We start from the raw sequence: 12,915 nt of genomic DNA, 5'->3' as shown, positions 1-12,915 counted from the left end.
TGATAGAATCTCTGGATACACCTTCTAGTTGCATTGGATTGAAACATAGCCTACAAGCAGAATAGTCCACAACACAACATCCTTAACCTGTAGTTTATCGAATAGCTATCCTGTGTCTATAAGCAAGTTGCATTTGGTATACATATCTACTAGTGTGGGGTTGACATGGAACTCTTGCTCTAACCATTTTTGAACGATTTCAACGTGTAGTTCTTAGCTTGTTTCCACAATCTCTATGGTGCATAAGATTTTAAGCAGTAAACATATGCAATAGCATTTGTAGGCAATCATTCTAGTTGCATCTATTTTTAAGAATCTAGTATTTCTTGATTCAACATACCTTGGGATGAGCGTAGTCTAGGAAACCACATTTTGAACATGCAGGCTCTTGAAAACTTGGTGTGCTTTAGTGAGGGAATTGCATTTCCAATACATTTTCATGGGGGTGGTGCTTTTGCAAGCAAATTGCATTGCACATACATATCCACAAGTGTGCTTCCCACATAAAGCTCTTTGTCCCAACCCTTTCTCCATACTTCAACGTATAGCTTCAAGGTGTAGATCTTTGCTCATTTCCAAGGCCCCCATAGTGCCACAAGCTTTTATATTGAGAACTAGAGTTGGTAAATCCATAGGGACGTATTTCAATTGCATTGGTTGGAAACAACCTCTCTCCATTGAGCCCATTTTTAGCATATCCGTCAATCGATACAATCCATGAAACCCCATCTAGAGCTAGAATCTTGTCAAATGTTTTTTGCCCTTCAATCATAGAGTCACATTTGCCATACATGTCGATTAGTGTATTGTTCGTTGAGAGATTTTCCAACCTTGCCAATTGGATAACCTTTCAACAATAGGGCAAAAATACGTGGGCTGCCACCTAGGTGTGGTAGGACACGTGGGGTGCCACTTAGGTGTGGTGGGCCACTCCTACTAAGGCTTTCTTATAGCATTACGTGTTTCGCAAGTTTTGTCGCTAGTGGGACTTCTCAGAGGAATGGCTTCGTCTCATCAGACAGGACACGGCGTGATGCGTTGGTAGCAGCAATGTTTGATCCTGCAGGCATGTTTTAGGGTTACCGTAGAGCAGGGTAAGGGTGTCATGGTCACGGGATCGCGATGCCTGCATCAATAACGATTTAGTCCAAGCATTCCGTCGTTGCATCAGCTGGCCTCAGATGAGTCTTTTTGCGTGCAAGAACTGTGCGGATTCAGGTGCTATCCAGGCTTCGTTGGATGGATGGTGGACGGTTTCTGCCTTTTCTTTCATACAGACTCGCTCGTTCTCCGATTACCTGCCTCTCATACACAGGCAAGTTGTGCAGAGGGCAAGGCATCATCTCACACAGCAGACTTTTGTGATCGCACCATTCCGCATAGCCATTCTCACCACCAGTAAAGGATATTGCATACACAATGGGGAAGTTTGATTCAGCGGAAACTTTCACACAAGCTTCCTCAAATTCAGACCATGATGGAGGCACTCACATCTTCGACTTGCCGCACGCTCTCCTCTGCTCCATTTTGGCACGGATTTCCGATCCTGTGACTGCTACATTCACTTTGTGTTCGTGTCGATTGTTCAGAGCACTGTCAAAGTCAGTCCCTTATACATTAAGGCTCTCAAGCATGGCAAAGTTGGAAGATGGAACTTTGGCTGAGGAGCAAGCTCACAACAAGTTCAGTTTGACAGCATCTGTTGGGACCATTACCAGGAAGGTGTTGTGCACTGTAAGGAGACAAATGCCTGCTACTATGGTTCTGGATCTGTCTGGATGTTGGATAGTTGATGAAGACGTGGCTGCAGTTCTTGCTGATTTGCGCTCTTTAAAGTGCCTTATCCTGGATGGCTGTCAAAAGCTGTAAGCAACACTTTCATTAAATTTTGTCAGTTCGTTGCTCTGTCCCTCAGAATGGAATGATAACTCAAATCTTGATTGCATAACCTATTTTTAGAAGGTGGCATAATGGGTAGGTTATTTTAGTCACAGTCTATGAACGTTGGGTTCGATTGCAAACTATACTTCGCCTGTGCTGTTTTTAAGGTTGGTCGCTTTACACTGAACATAAGGGAAAGACTCTCCTTGAGGTTGAGGCTATGGTGAAAGTTTGGAGGCTCACAACCTAGTTGTAACGGGTATTTACAGTTATTTTAGCACCAGCAGGTGGTCATTTTACACATACAACTTTGGGACTGGACTTCTAGTCATTGGATCAGAGAGTTATTGCATGGGGAATGGGGACCTTGGATCAGGTTAGAAGTTGCTGATTGCTTAGAATTGTGTCTTTGCCATGCTATTGGCTGATGATACTAGTTGCTATGCTTGATAGTGTAAATTGAGGGGATGGAGTTTCTAGCCCAGTGCATATTGGAAATTGCCAACATCCATGAGATGGGTCACCTAGCTAGCAGGTCTATGTTCGTTTCAGTCTAACTCTTGTTCTAAATTAGCTGATATGGATGCGAAATTTGTATCATTGCAATTATGGATGCGAAATTTTGACAATCTTAGGAAAAGAAAGCTGAAGCATGTTGCCCATTGATTATGAAGAATCAACACAGTGGTGCACTGAATTATTTCATATTTACAGAGGATGAGTTGAAATTGGCATTCATTGATTAAAGAGAAGGGAATGAAGCAAAGCAGAAAAACTGTTGCAAGCAAAGTTAGACAAATTAAAACAAGAACTCAATAATGTTATCAACCTTCTAGTTATAGAAGAGGGCAAATAGTATATAGCATCTAACTTTGTTGAGCGCTTTCTTCTATTGACCTTGATTGGATTCCAAACATTTGTAGTCACTTTCTTTTTATTCATCATTTGCCTTGTGTTTCAACACCTATCACAATTAAACATTTTGCTGTTACTATTGGCATTTCCCTCTTCCTCATAGTTGCATGGGCCAGTGACAACTTGAGGTAACCTAGATTGCACAAGTGGTAATTGAAGAAAGGGAGAGGTTATCTTCAAAAGTGGATGCAACAATGGAAGCATAAACAGATGCTGTAATAAACTGTTGAACATAAGGACAAAAGAAAAAAACACAAAGGACACTACAAAGAAGAGAACTTTGTTAGAGATCAGATCAGATCAGGGCAGCAGGCCAGGTCTGGTGCAGTCGGACTGCACAGTCGGACTGCCACGTGGCAGTCCGACCTGCAGCAGCCAGTCGGTTGCATTTAATGCAGCCGCCTGGCCATTTCTGGCACCCTATTTCCCCCGGTTTTTCGCCTATTTATACCCGACATTCTCAGCAGTCTGGTACACTTCTCTGCTCGCAGATTACAGACTGGTGACGTGCAGATTCCGTCTCTGTTTGCAGATTTCAGACAGCAGACAGTGCAGACTGCAGCCGACTTCGAGGTGAACAGCAGGTTGCATTGTCGAGGTGGAGACATGCAGTCCAGCGCACTGCGCTCGTGTATATATCTGCATATCTTTGTATTCAGCATTCTTTATACAGCAGATCTTCATCGTCCACTGTCTCTTTCTCTCTCTTCTCTCTGCGTTCTCTCTCTCTGTCCTACGCTTCCGCACCGCTGCACTTTGACAAACTTAAGTCTTAGAAGAATACTTGGGAGATGGAATCCATATACTAAACATGAGAATGATGCATATAATAGCGAGTCATTGGCTCATAGACAATGGCACCGGTTCCCTCTCTCCACAGAACTTGTAGGTGATGATGTGTTTGAATGAGAAGGAAGCTAGATACATAAAGAAGAAAACAATGCCAAAATAGGGGCATTTCGGCCAATATAAAATGCCCCAAATAATCATCATGATAATCATAATAAAATGCCTAAATAACCTAGCCATGCTCAGTATAGGTCAGACTTACATGTGAGTTGTCTGGATTGCTAACACCCTCTTTCAGATCACGGGTGATTTGATATGATACAATGATAAAGTCTAATCTTAGGCCATGCAACAAAGAATCACTCGACTAGTAGCATGGATATCCAAGCAATGGGTGATCAAGCCACCACCAAGATGCCTCGGAGAGAATCTAATGTTGATGTTAATCGTACCAGAACCTAAAAAATAGAGAGGAGTCATAATAGGTCTCAATGTCCGTCAACAATGTCTCATAGTAGCATATATTACCATTTTGTCAAAAATGCCTTTGAATACATGTGACCATGGATTCCCCACCTTTGGCCAAGACCGCCAAAGTGCCCCCTCAGTCCCCTCATGTGAGCTCAAACTAGGAGCTAATCCCGCTCTTTGTCAAGTAACAATTCATCATGAACCGGGATGTCAATTCTAGCTCTAGGATTTGAACCTGCTAGACTTCAATTGATGCAGGGGGCACATTCCTCCATGGAATCTATGCATCTATATATCTGTATAGATGAGGCTCACTTGCTCCATCTCACCATTCTCTCACACTCCCCTCTTTGGCATTGGAGAGTTGTGAGGGATGACCGCATCGCCGATACTAGAAAGTAGAATGAGGAGGGGTTGCCAAGCCCTTCTTGTGATCTGAAGAAGATGGTCCTTTGCAGGCCTTGGCCTAGGCCATGGTTGGAGGATTTGAGTTGGAGTTTGAGAAAGAGGATGACTAAGTGGAGGAGTCCAGACCTTCCTCCTTTTTTTCCTTCTTCCTTGAAGCTGCTAACTCTTTGCAATACTTGCGCAAATGTACTTCTTGCCACAATGATAACATTCGGCCTTCGACTTCTTCTTGTCATCTCTCTTTGAAGGTGTAAAGGCCTCATTGGAACCACCAGACTACTCAGGAAGTCTCCCCTATAAAAGCAAAGACGTCTCATGCTCAAGTAGCATCAAGGACATTTGTAGAAAACTAACGGTTGTTGAGGATGTCTATGAGCACGCAAAGCATTGGCCATTCCATCAAACTTTGGAGGGAGATCACAATCCCCACAAGATAAGCCTCTAGAAGGAGGGATTGCATGTGTTGAAGTTGGTTTTGTACTTGTGTGACACGAAGGAAGAAAGACTGAATATTATCTTTAGGCTTGAACTAGAGCTGTCCATAAAGAGTGACGACATGCATAGACGAAGGAGCCTTGTTCAACATTTGAAGCTTTGGCCAAATGGTGAGAGAAGTCTTGCAAGAGGTGAGTATTGGAAGAACTTCTTTGGAGATATAGCAAAGAAGGGCAGAATATGCACGGGCATCATCAATAACCCATGTGAGCATAGTCTCTTCATAGTTGTCCTTGTCAAAATTAGTTGGAAGAGGATTAGAACACTCACAAGTGCTAGATACAAAGTACTATATCTGCTTTTGTACAAACCAAGCTTCCATAACAACACTTCATGTGAGATAATTAAGGCCATATAATTTGTCATCAATGGAACAATAGGGGGGAGCCATCTGGACAAGATAGGAATAGAAAATAAAGGGGGGAGAGAGAGAGAGAGAGAGAGAGAGAGAGAGAGAGAGAGAGAGAGAGAGAGAGAGAGAGAGAGAGAGAGAGAGAGTATAGCCAACCAACAGCATTGACTACACAATAGAGTTCACACATAGTCACATAGTGAATAAGAGCTGATCACTCAAAACCACAAAGGTGTAATCAGAAAAATTTGCAGCAAATAAGCTAGAATATGCCACCGAGAGCTGTACGAATCAGCAGATGATCAAAACACAGAGAGGCTGAGCAGTTGTCAGCAGGTCAGGAGCTGTTTTGAGCAACATGTGGGAGGCAAACTGAAACCGCAGGCTGGTGCTGCATTAAATGCAGCAAACAGAGTTCTATACTATTGAAACCAGCACAATTGGCATCAGCAAACTGTCTCCTGATCAGCAGAAGCAAGTGGAAGATCTGTAATCAGCATGCAAAGCGAAGATCCTGAAATTTGATACCATGTCAAAAGTTGATGCAACAATGGAAACATAAATAGATTTTGTGATAAACTCCCGAACATAAGGACAAAAGAGAAAAAACACAAAAGAACGCTGCAAAGAAGAGAACTTAGAAGAAGTCTTGGGAAATTGAATCCATATACCAAACATGAGAATGACGTGTACAATAATGAGTCACTTTTCGTAGGCACTGGCACTGGCACGGCTTCGTCTTCACCACTCTTACCCACCTCATTGTTGGTCCCCAAGCCATGGAGTTTTGAGGCCCCTTTGTATCATATTTAGCAGATTAATATTGATTCTTGATTCATTCTCTGATTTCTCTAAAGATCTTGAGTTCCACATTATACTCTTTGTTCGTTCTATACTAAGCATTTTTCTATGTGTTCCAACATTTCTTTACACGGGTCTTATGTTTTTAATTTTGTGAGGCAACAATTGATAGTAGGATCCTCACAAAGAATAATTGTATGGCAAGGGTGCTGATGGAGAAGTATGGTGAGGTATGGTGGAAGAAGAGGGTAATTACCACATGGAATGTGGTAGATGCTCGAGATCATGGGTGAGCAGAGAGTCCTCAAGAATGCTCCATTCAATATAAAAGGGAAACATGCTACACAATGCGTGGGGTTTCATTTGAAGGGATGCCTACAAGCGCAAGTTATCATTAGGTGGAGGGCATTTGAGTAGTTAGGTAAGATGGCATGCAGTTTTAGGGAAGTGCTATGAAGAAAACTGCTAGGGTTTGCACTGAGTACACATAGAGTGTACGACCACGATAGAAACACAAAGAGACAGACACAGATACAAAAGGCAAAACTCTAAACCCAAACATAGAAACTCAAACACAAATAGAAGAAGGGAGAGAGAGAACACAACTCTGAAGTGACTGAATGCTGTAAATGAATGTAAGAGTGTACAATGTGCTCAAGGGCAGAGCAATGTCGGAGTGTGACATCCACTGAAGACGGATCCCAAGTCTGTGACCACTAGTCGAAGTGTGGGAGTGCTGAATAGTGAATGACAGTAGGATGGTCACCAAAACGTAGTAGTCTGGAGGCTGGAAACTAGTAAATGTAGTAGTGTATTGCCGATCAGAGGCTGGAAACTGTGCATAGTCTGCTGTAAACAGTAGGTTGAAACAGTGTTTAATGTGGCTGGCGATGATTGGATGATCAGATTGCGGTAGATGATGATGTCACCAGCAGCTGATGTCAACACAGATGAAGGCGCCAGTGTCAGAGTGCAGTGGTGCGGAAGCGTAGGACTGAGAGAGAGAATGCAGAGAGAGAAAGAGACAGTGGAAGATGAAGATCTGCTGTATAAAGTGTGCTGAATACAAAGATATGCAGATATATACACGGGCACAGTGCCCTGGACTGCGTGTCTCCACCTCGATGATGCAACCTGCTGTTCACTCGAAGTCCACTGCAGTCTGTACTGTCTCCTGTCTGAAATCTGCGAACAGAGACGGAATCTGCGCGTGTCACCGGTTTGTAATCTGCGAGCAGAGAAGTGTCTAAGACTGCTGGAGATGTCGGTTATTTATAGCCAGAAATCTGGGGAAAATAGGGCGCCAGAAAATTGCCTATCGGCTGCAATAAATGCAGTTGACTGCCTGCACAGGTCGGACTGTCACGTGGTAGTCCGACTGCACACTGCGGCTGTCTGTCCGACTGCACTGGCTGCCTTTCTTTTTCCAAAGGAGAAACAAAAATATCAATCATTTCTTGCTTGGACTCCTCCCAAGTGAGAAAGTTTTGCCCAATTTTGTGTATGTAATGCCATCAAGTATGGGCATAACCTTCAAGATGAAGAGCCACGAAATAAATCTTGGCTTCTTCACTTCTAAGATAAAAGGTGAAGTACAATTCAAGCCACTCCTCCCATTTTGAAGGTGAAGCATTATCCCCTTTGAAATTAGTGATATTGATATTTTCATTGTATTCTTTTTCATTTTGTAAGATGGCTACCCAAATATGTTGCTTCCATGACTCATTGTTCCAAGAGTTTTACCTAAAAGTCAGTGGCCTAAAACCATGGGATGAGGGTTGAATGTTTGAAACATGCTCTTTGTTTGAAATATCATGGGCTGATCTTCTCTCATTATGCCTCCCACCTTGGATCTCTATGTGCTTCGTCCGGGCATGAAAAACAGGGTTCCGTGCCAAGGCAATGCAACTCTCATTGTCACATTGCAGCAAAGTAGGACGAGTCTGGGGGCACCCAAGCTCCTCCAATAATCTCCGAAGCCACACAGCCTCATGTGGTGGAAGACGCGGCCCGATACTCCGCCTCAGTAGACGAAAGGGCTACCGTGGGCTGCTTCTTGCTACTCCATGAGATATCACCTGCACCCAAGGTAAAATAGTAACCTGTAGTAGACCACCTGTGGTCCACATCACCGGCCCAATCCGAGTCACTCCAACTTGCAAGTACAAGATCTGAACCATCCGTCCCTACGGGGTAATGAATCCCTATATCAGACGTCCCCCTCAAATACCGAAGTATCCTCTGAGCAGTCTGCCAATGCACCGTCTTAGGTTCACTCATGAACCCTGCCAAGAGCCCAACAACAAAACAAAGATCAACCCTAGTGTTGAGAAGTCAAATCAAGGACCCAATCAGCTGACGATAGCGGGAAGCATTCGCCATAGGAGAAGCTGAATAGGAAGTGGCCTTCCAGTTCGGATCCATAGGAGTAGAAAGGGCCCGACAATCCTCCATCTGAAAAGACACCAAGAGCTCTTGTACATATCTCTATTGAGAGATGAAGATCCCCCTCTGAGACTGATAAATCTCATGGCCCAAAAAGAAATGGAGTAGACCCAAGTCCGTCATCTCGAACGTCTGATGTAAAGCTGACTTCGTCTCTTGGACCTGCTGTGCATCATCACCTGTGACAATTAAATCATCAACATATAATACAAAAAGCACACAACCATCCTCGGAAGTGTGAACATAAAGCTGCGGATCGGCCTTGGAACGCCGATATCCCAACTGAGACTGGAGGAACGAATCAATCTTCTCGTTCCATGCACGCGGAGCCTGCTTGAGGCCATACAAGGCCTTCTTCAACCTGTAGACTTTCCCATCTGAAGATCCAAAGCCAGGAGGCTACTCAACATAGATCTCCTCCTTCAAATCACCATTGAGGAAGGCCGACTTCACATCCAATTGTTAAATAGGCCATCTCCTATGGCCAGCCAAGGCAAGAACAACTCTAATGGTCGCCATACGAGCTGTGGGGGCAAAAGTATCATGACAATCAATCCCTGGGCGTTGTGCAAAACCTTTAGCAACAAGGCGAGCCTTGTGCTTATCCAAAGAACCATTGCTAAGGTATTTGGTCTTGAAGACCCACTTGACGCCAATCACCTTCTTATTCGGGGGGCGGGGCACGAGAGACCAAGTGCCATTCCTCTCAATAGCCTCCAACTCAGCTTCCATAGCTTTCTTCCATGGTGCGGACTGTAAAGCCTCCTTCACGGAGGCGGACTCTCGATCCTGCATAACACGGGTCATCAAATAATAGTTAGAGCAAACAAGCTTCGTAGAATGTGCCTGGTGCCGCCGTGACCGCCGCGGACTATCTTGCGGTCCCCACTCCTCAGGAACCTCCTCGATCCCTGAATCACGGAGTGTGTCACGGGCCCAGCGAGGAGGAGGCCGAACCTCCCCTCGGGTCTCTCCATCATCGGAAGACTTTGGAATATCCACCGGTGGTAACTTCTTAGGGGTGACCGGTGGAACAGTAGACTCTGTGTCAGAAACAGAATCATAATCAAAAGGCACGGGCTCCAGTGGAACTGTAGCAGGAGCCCAACTCTCCCGTGGATCTCCAAGAACGGGATGCTCCTCACCCGTTGATATAGCCGAAACCTCCACAAACCGCACATTGCGGCTAGTGTACACATCCCGCTTGACGGGATCATACAATCGATAGCCTTGGGACTGGGAGCTGTAGCCAACAAATACCTGTCTTCGGGAAGTTGCTTCAAATTTATCACAGTGAGCCTTAGGGATGTGAACATAGGCATCACACCCAAAAACCCTAAAGTAAGAAACATCTGGCTTGGTCCCAAAGTAAGCCTCAAACGGGGTCATCCCTTCCACGGCCGAAGTAGGGGATTGATTAAGGATGTGGACTGCAGTAGCCACAGCCTCGGCCCACAAAACTTGAGGGGTCTGTCGGTGTTCCATCATGGTGCGTGCCATCTCGATTACACTGCGGTTCTTCCATTCAAGAATGCCATTTTCTTGAGGAGTGTTGGTATTGGCAAACTCCTGGTGAATACCTTTATCTGCACAAAACCGAGCAAACTCATTAGAAACAAATTCACCGCCCTTGTCGGATCGCAAGGTCTTTAATTTCCGGCCCGATCGGTTCTCCTCAAAGAGAAGCCAATCCTTGAAGTGTGAGAGCTTCTGACTTTAGTGCCAAAAAATAGGCCCATGTCATCCTGCTGTAGCCATCTACGATCAGCATGAAGTACGAGCTCCCACGCAAGGACTCATTCCTCATAGGGCTACATAGATCCGTAGATACAAGCTCCATCGGTGAAGTAGACCGCCGCGAAGCTGTGTGGGGAATGGCATCCCTATGCTGCTTCCCCCGAATGCAGGAGACACATGGCTGCTGGCTCACCACTATATCCGGCAACCCTCGAACAAACTGTCCACGTGACGCCCTCCGAAGATAATCATAGTTGAGGTGACCAAACCGAGCATGCCATAACTCTGACTGGGACTGTGAGGTAATAAGGAGAGTAGAGAGGGCGGTGGAAGACTTCAATTTATAAATGCCGTTCTCCTCATATCTGGATGATAGAACCTTCCTCGATCCACGATCAAGGACTCGCATTGTGGTACTGTCAAACTCCACCAAAAGGCCAAGGGAGCAAATCTTATGAACTGACAGGAGATGGTACCTAAGCCTGGTACATGCAAAACCTCCGAGGTATGGGTACCACCTCGTCCATCTGGAATAAGCTGCATCTTACCCCGACCTGCAATAGATATTGAAGAGCTATCTCCAATGAGAATCTGCCCACGCGAGGGTCGCAACTGGGCAACACCATCTGATGAAGGAGTCATGTGCCGGGAGGCACCACTATCAACGATCCACTCTCCAGCTTGGGAAGCCGCCATCGCAGCATCAAAAGCATTTGGTGAAGAGTCCTCAATGACAGCTAGATGAAGAAATGCAGTTGATGAGGGTGCAGCTACCGCTCCAGAATCCTTTGTGTCCTTCTTGTTGGTGTCCTTCTTGTCTTTGTCAGGGCAATCCTTCTTCCAATGGCCAGTCTTTCCACAAATATGGCATGTGGAGTCTTTGTCCTTGTCCTTGTCCTTGTCCTTGTCCTTCTTGGACTTGTTATCCCCCTTCTTATTCTTTTGGTCCTTCCCCTTCTTCTGAGAGGCTTGACCTGTCAGCACCTCCGACTTGGAAGCATTCTGTCCCTTTAACAGTTCCTCTTGGTCCAAGACCATAGGAACCAACTCTTCCCACCGAAGAGTAGACTCTCGCCCTGAAGCAATAAGGGCAGAGTAGAATGTACCGAATCGTGGCGGCAACTAGGACAATAGTGTGATCGCCATGTCTTCGGAGGAAATTGGCTTCCTTGCATTCTGAACCTGCATCTGAAGCTACCTTAGCTTGTTAGTGTGCTCCCGCAGCGAAGAAGGCTTGTTTACGGACAAGGTCCGCATCTGTATCTCCAAAGAAACCCGCTTCATAAGGGTCATTCGATTGTACATTTGATCAAGCTCCAGCCATATCTTCCGAGTCACCGTCAAGTGCTCGATGTGAGCGATCACGTCTGTAGTACATGATAGAAAAAGAAAGGAACGAATCCTAGCATTCAGTTTGTCCCAATGAGACTGAGCCTTGGCTAACTCCGCACGAGCATCGGAAGAGAGTTTGGACTCATTTCTTACCGAGGGCCGGTCGATCTCCTCCTGTACAAGTTCTGCCAAATCATTTGTTAACCCCAACACGACGAGAGCGAAAGAAAGCAGAGAAGACGCAAGGCAAAGGCGAAAAGAAGGTAGCCCGACGGAAGGAAAAGAAGGAGAAAAGCCCAAAAGCGCAAGGACAACCGTTAAAGACCAAGGCAACCACAAAAAGGGAAAGGCGCATAAAAAGCGCACCCTAAAATCTTGTAAAAGAGTGCCGGGCTCTCACCCGTGCTATTTGTAAATATAGAAGGGTAGTGAAAAGAAAGCAAGGAAGAGAAAAGAATAATGGAAAACAGGGCCTGGGCTATGACCGGCCATGAAAAAAAGGGAAAAAGGGAATATGACCGCCCAAAAGGGAAGTAGGGTTTTGTATATAAAGTTGAAAAGTGAATGAAGAGCTCATTCTTTGGTGTGGCAAAACTAGTCTTCTTCTTCCTCTCTTCTTCTCTCCTTCTTGCTTGTGTGTGCTCTTGAGAGAGGGAGTGTGTGTGAGAGGGAGTGAGTGTGTGAGAGAGTGAGGAATCAAGAGGGTGAAGCTCTCCATCATCTCCTCTCCCCTTCTCCTCTTCTCCTTTCTTCTTTTCTCTTGCGCGCGCGGCTATGGAGGATGAGGCTTGGAGATGGAGGAGGCTTGAGGATGCTTGAGCTAGCATCAAGAATCGTGGAGCTACCGAAGTGTGAGAGAGAGGAGGGCACTTGATCAAGCATCAAGGTAAGTTCACTGCATTCGTAGGATCGACGGCGCGTCGGCTAGGTGAGAGATAGCCATGAGAGCTCGCTTGGAATGCTTGAAACAATAAGCGGTCCGTGGGTCTTGGCGGTTGAGCGAAAGCTCCCACATCATAAGACTCAAGGATGGCCAACATCATGGCGCGCCATATGCGGTAGTTGTCGCCGTCGAGCTTCTGATCTGTAGGAAGAGCCGGTAAGACAGGCACCTTCCGGTCCATAATCGACTGGAACTCCAAGTCAATCTCTGTAGACATCTTCACTTGTAATGCCTTCACAAACACAAAAGCAGCCCCCTCTGACTGTGAAAACTCAGCCTGCTAAGGCTCTTCCGCGTCCTGAAACTTCTTCACCCTCCGGAGGCGATGAAAAAGCAAAACCTGCAC

General features: G+C 45.5%; 1 protein-coding gene across 3 annotated transcripts in view; it reads left to right on the top strand.

Moving 5' to 3' along the window:
- Positions 1-973: 973 nt before the first annotated feature.
- Positions 974-12,915, top strand: part of LOC148012094 (uncharacterized) — a 94,460-nt gene continuing 82,518 nt past the window's right edge. For all 3 annotated transcript variants that reach the window (XM_087669051.1, XM_087669050.1, XM_087669052.1), the window contains exon 1: positions 974-1,865. In XM_087669051.1, coding sequence (XP_087525177.1) covers positions 1,420-1,865 — 446 coding nt within the window. In that variant the 5' untranslated portion in view covers positions 974-1,419. The remainder of the gene's footprint in view (positions 1,866-12,915) is intronic.

The sequence above is a fragment of the Lygodium microphyllum genome, chromosome 27 (assembly GCF_053477565.2).
Source record: "Lygodium microphyllum isolate KBCC chromosome 27, Lygodium_microphyllum_v1.1.10, whole genome shotgun sequence".
In the NCBI taxonomy this organism is placed as follows: Eukaryota; Viridiplantae; Streptophyta; class Polypodiopsida; order Schizaeales; family Lygodiaceae; genus Lygodium; species Lygodium microphyllum.
Note: the sequence above shows the minus strand (reverse complement) of the source record. Positions and strands in the feature narration are given on the sequence as shown.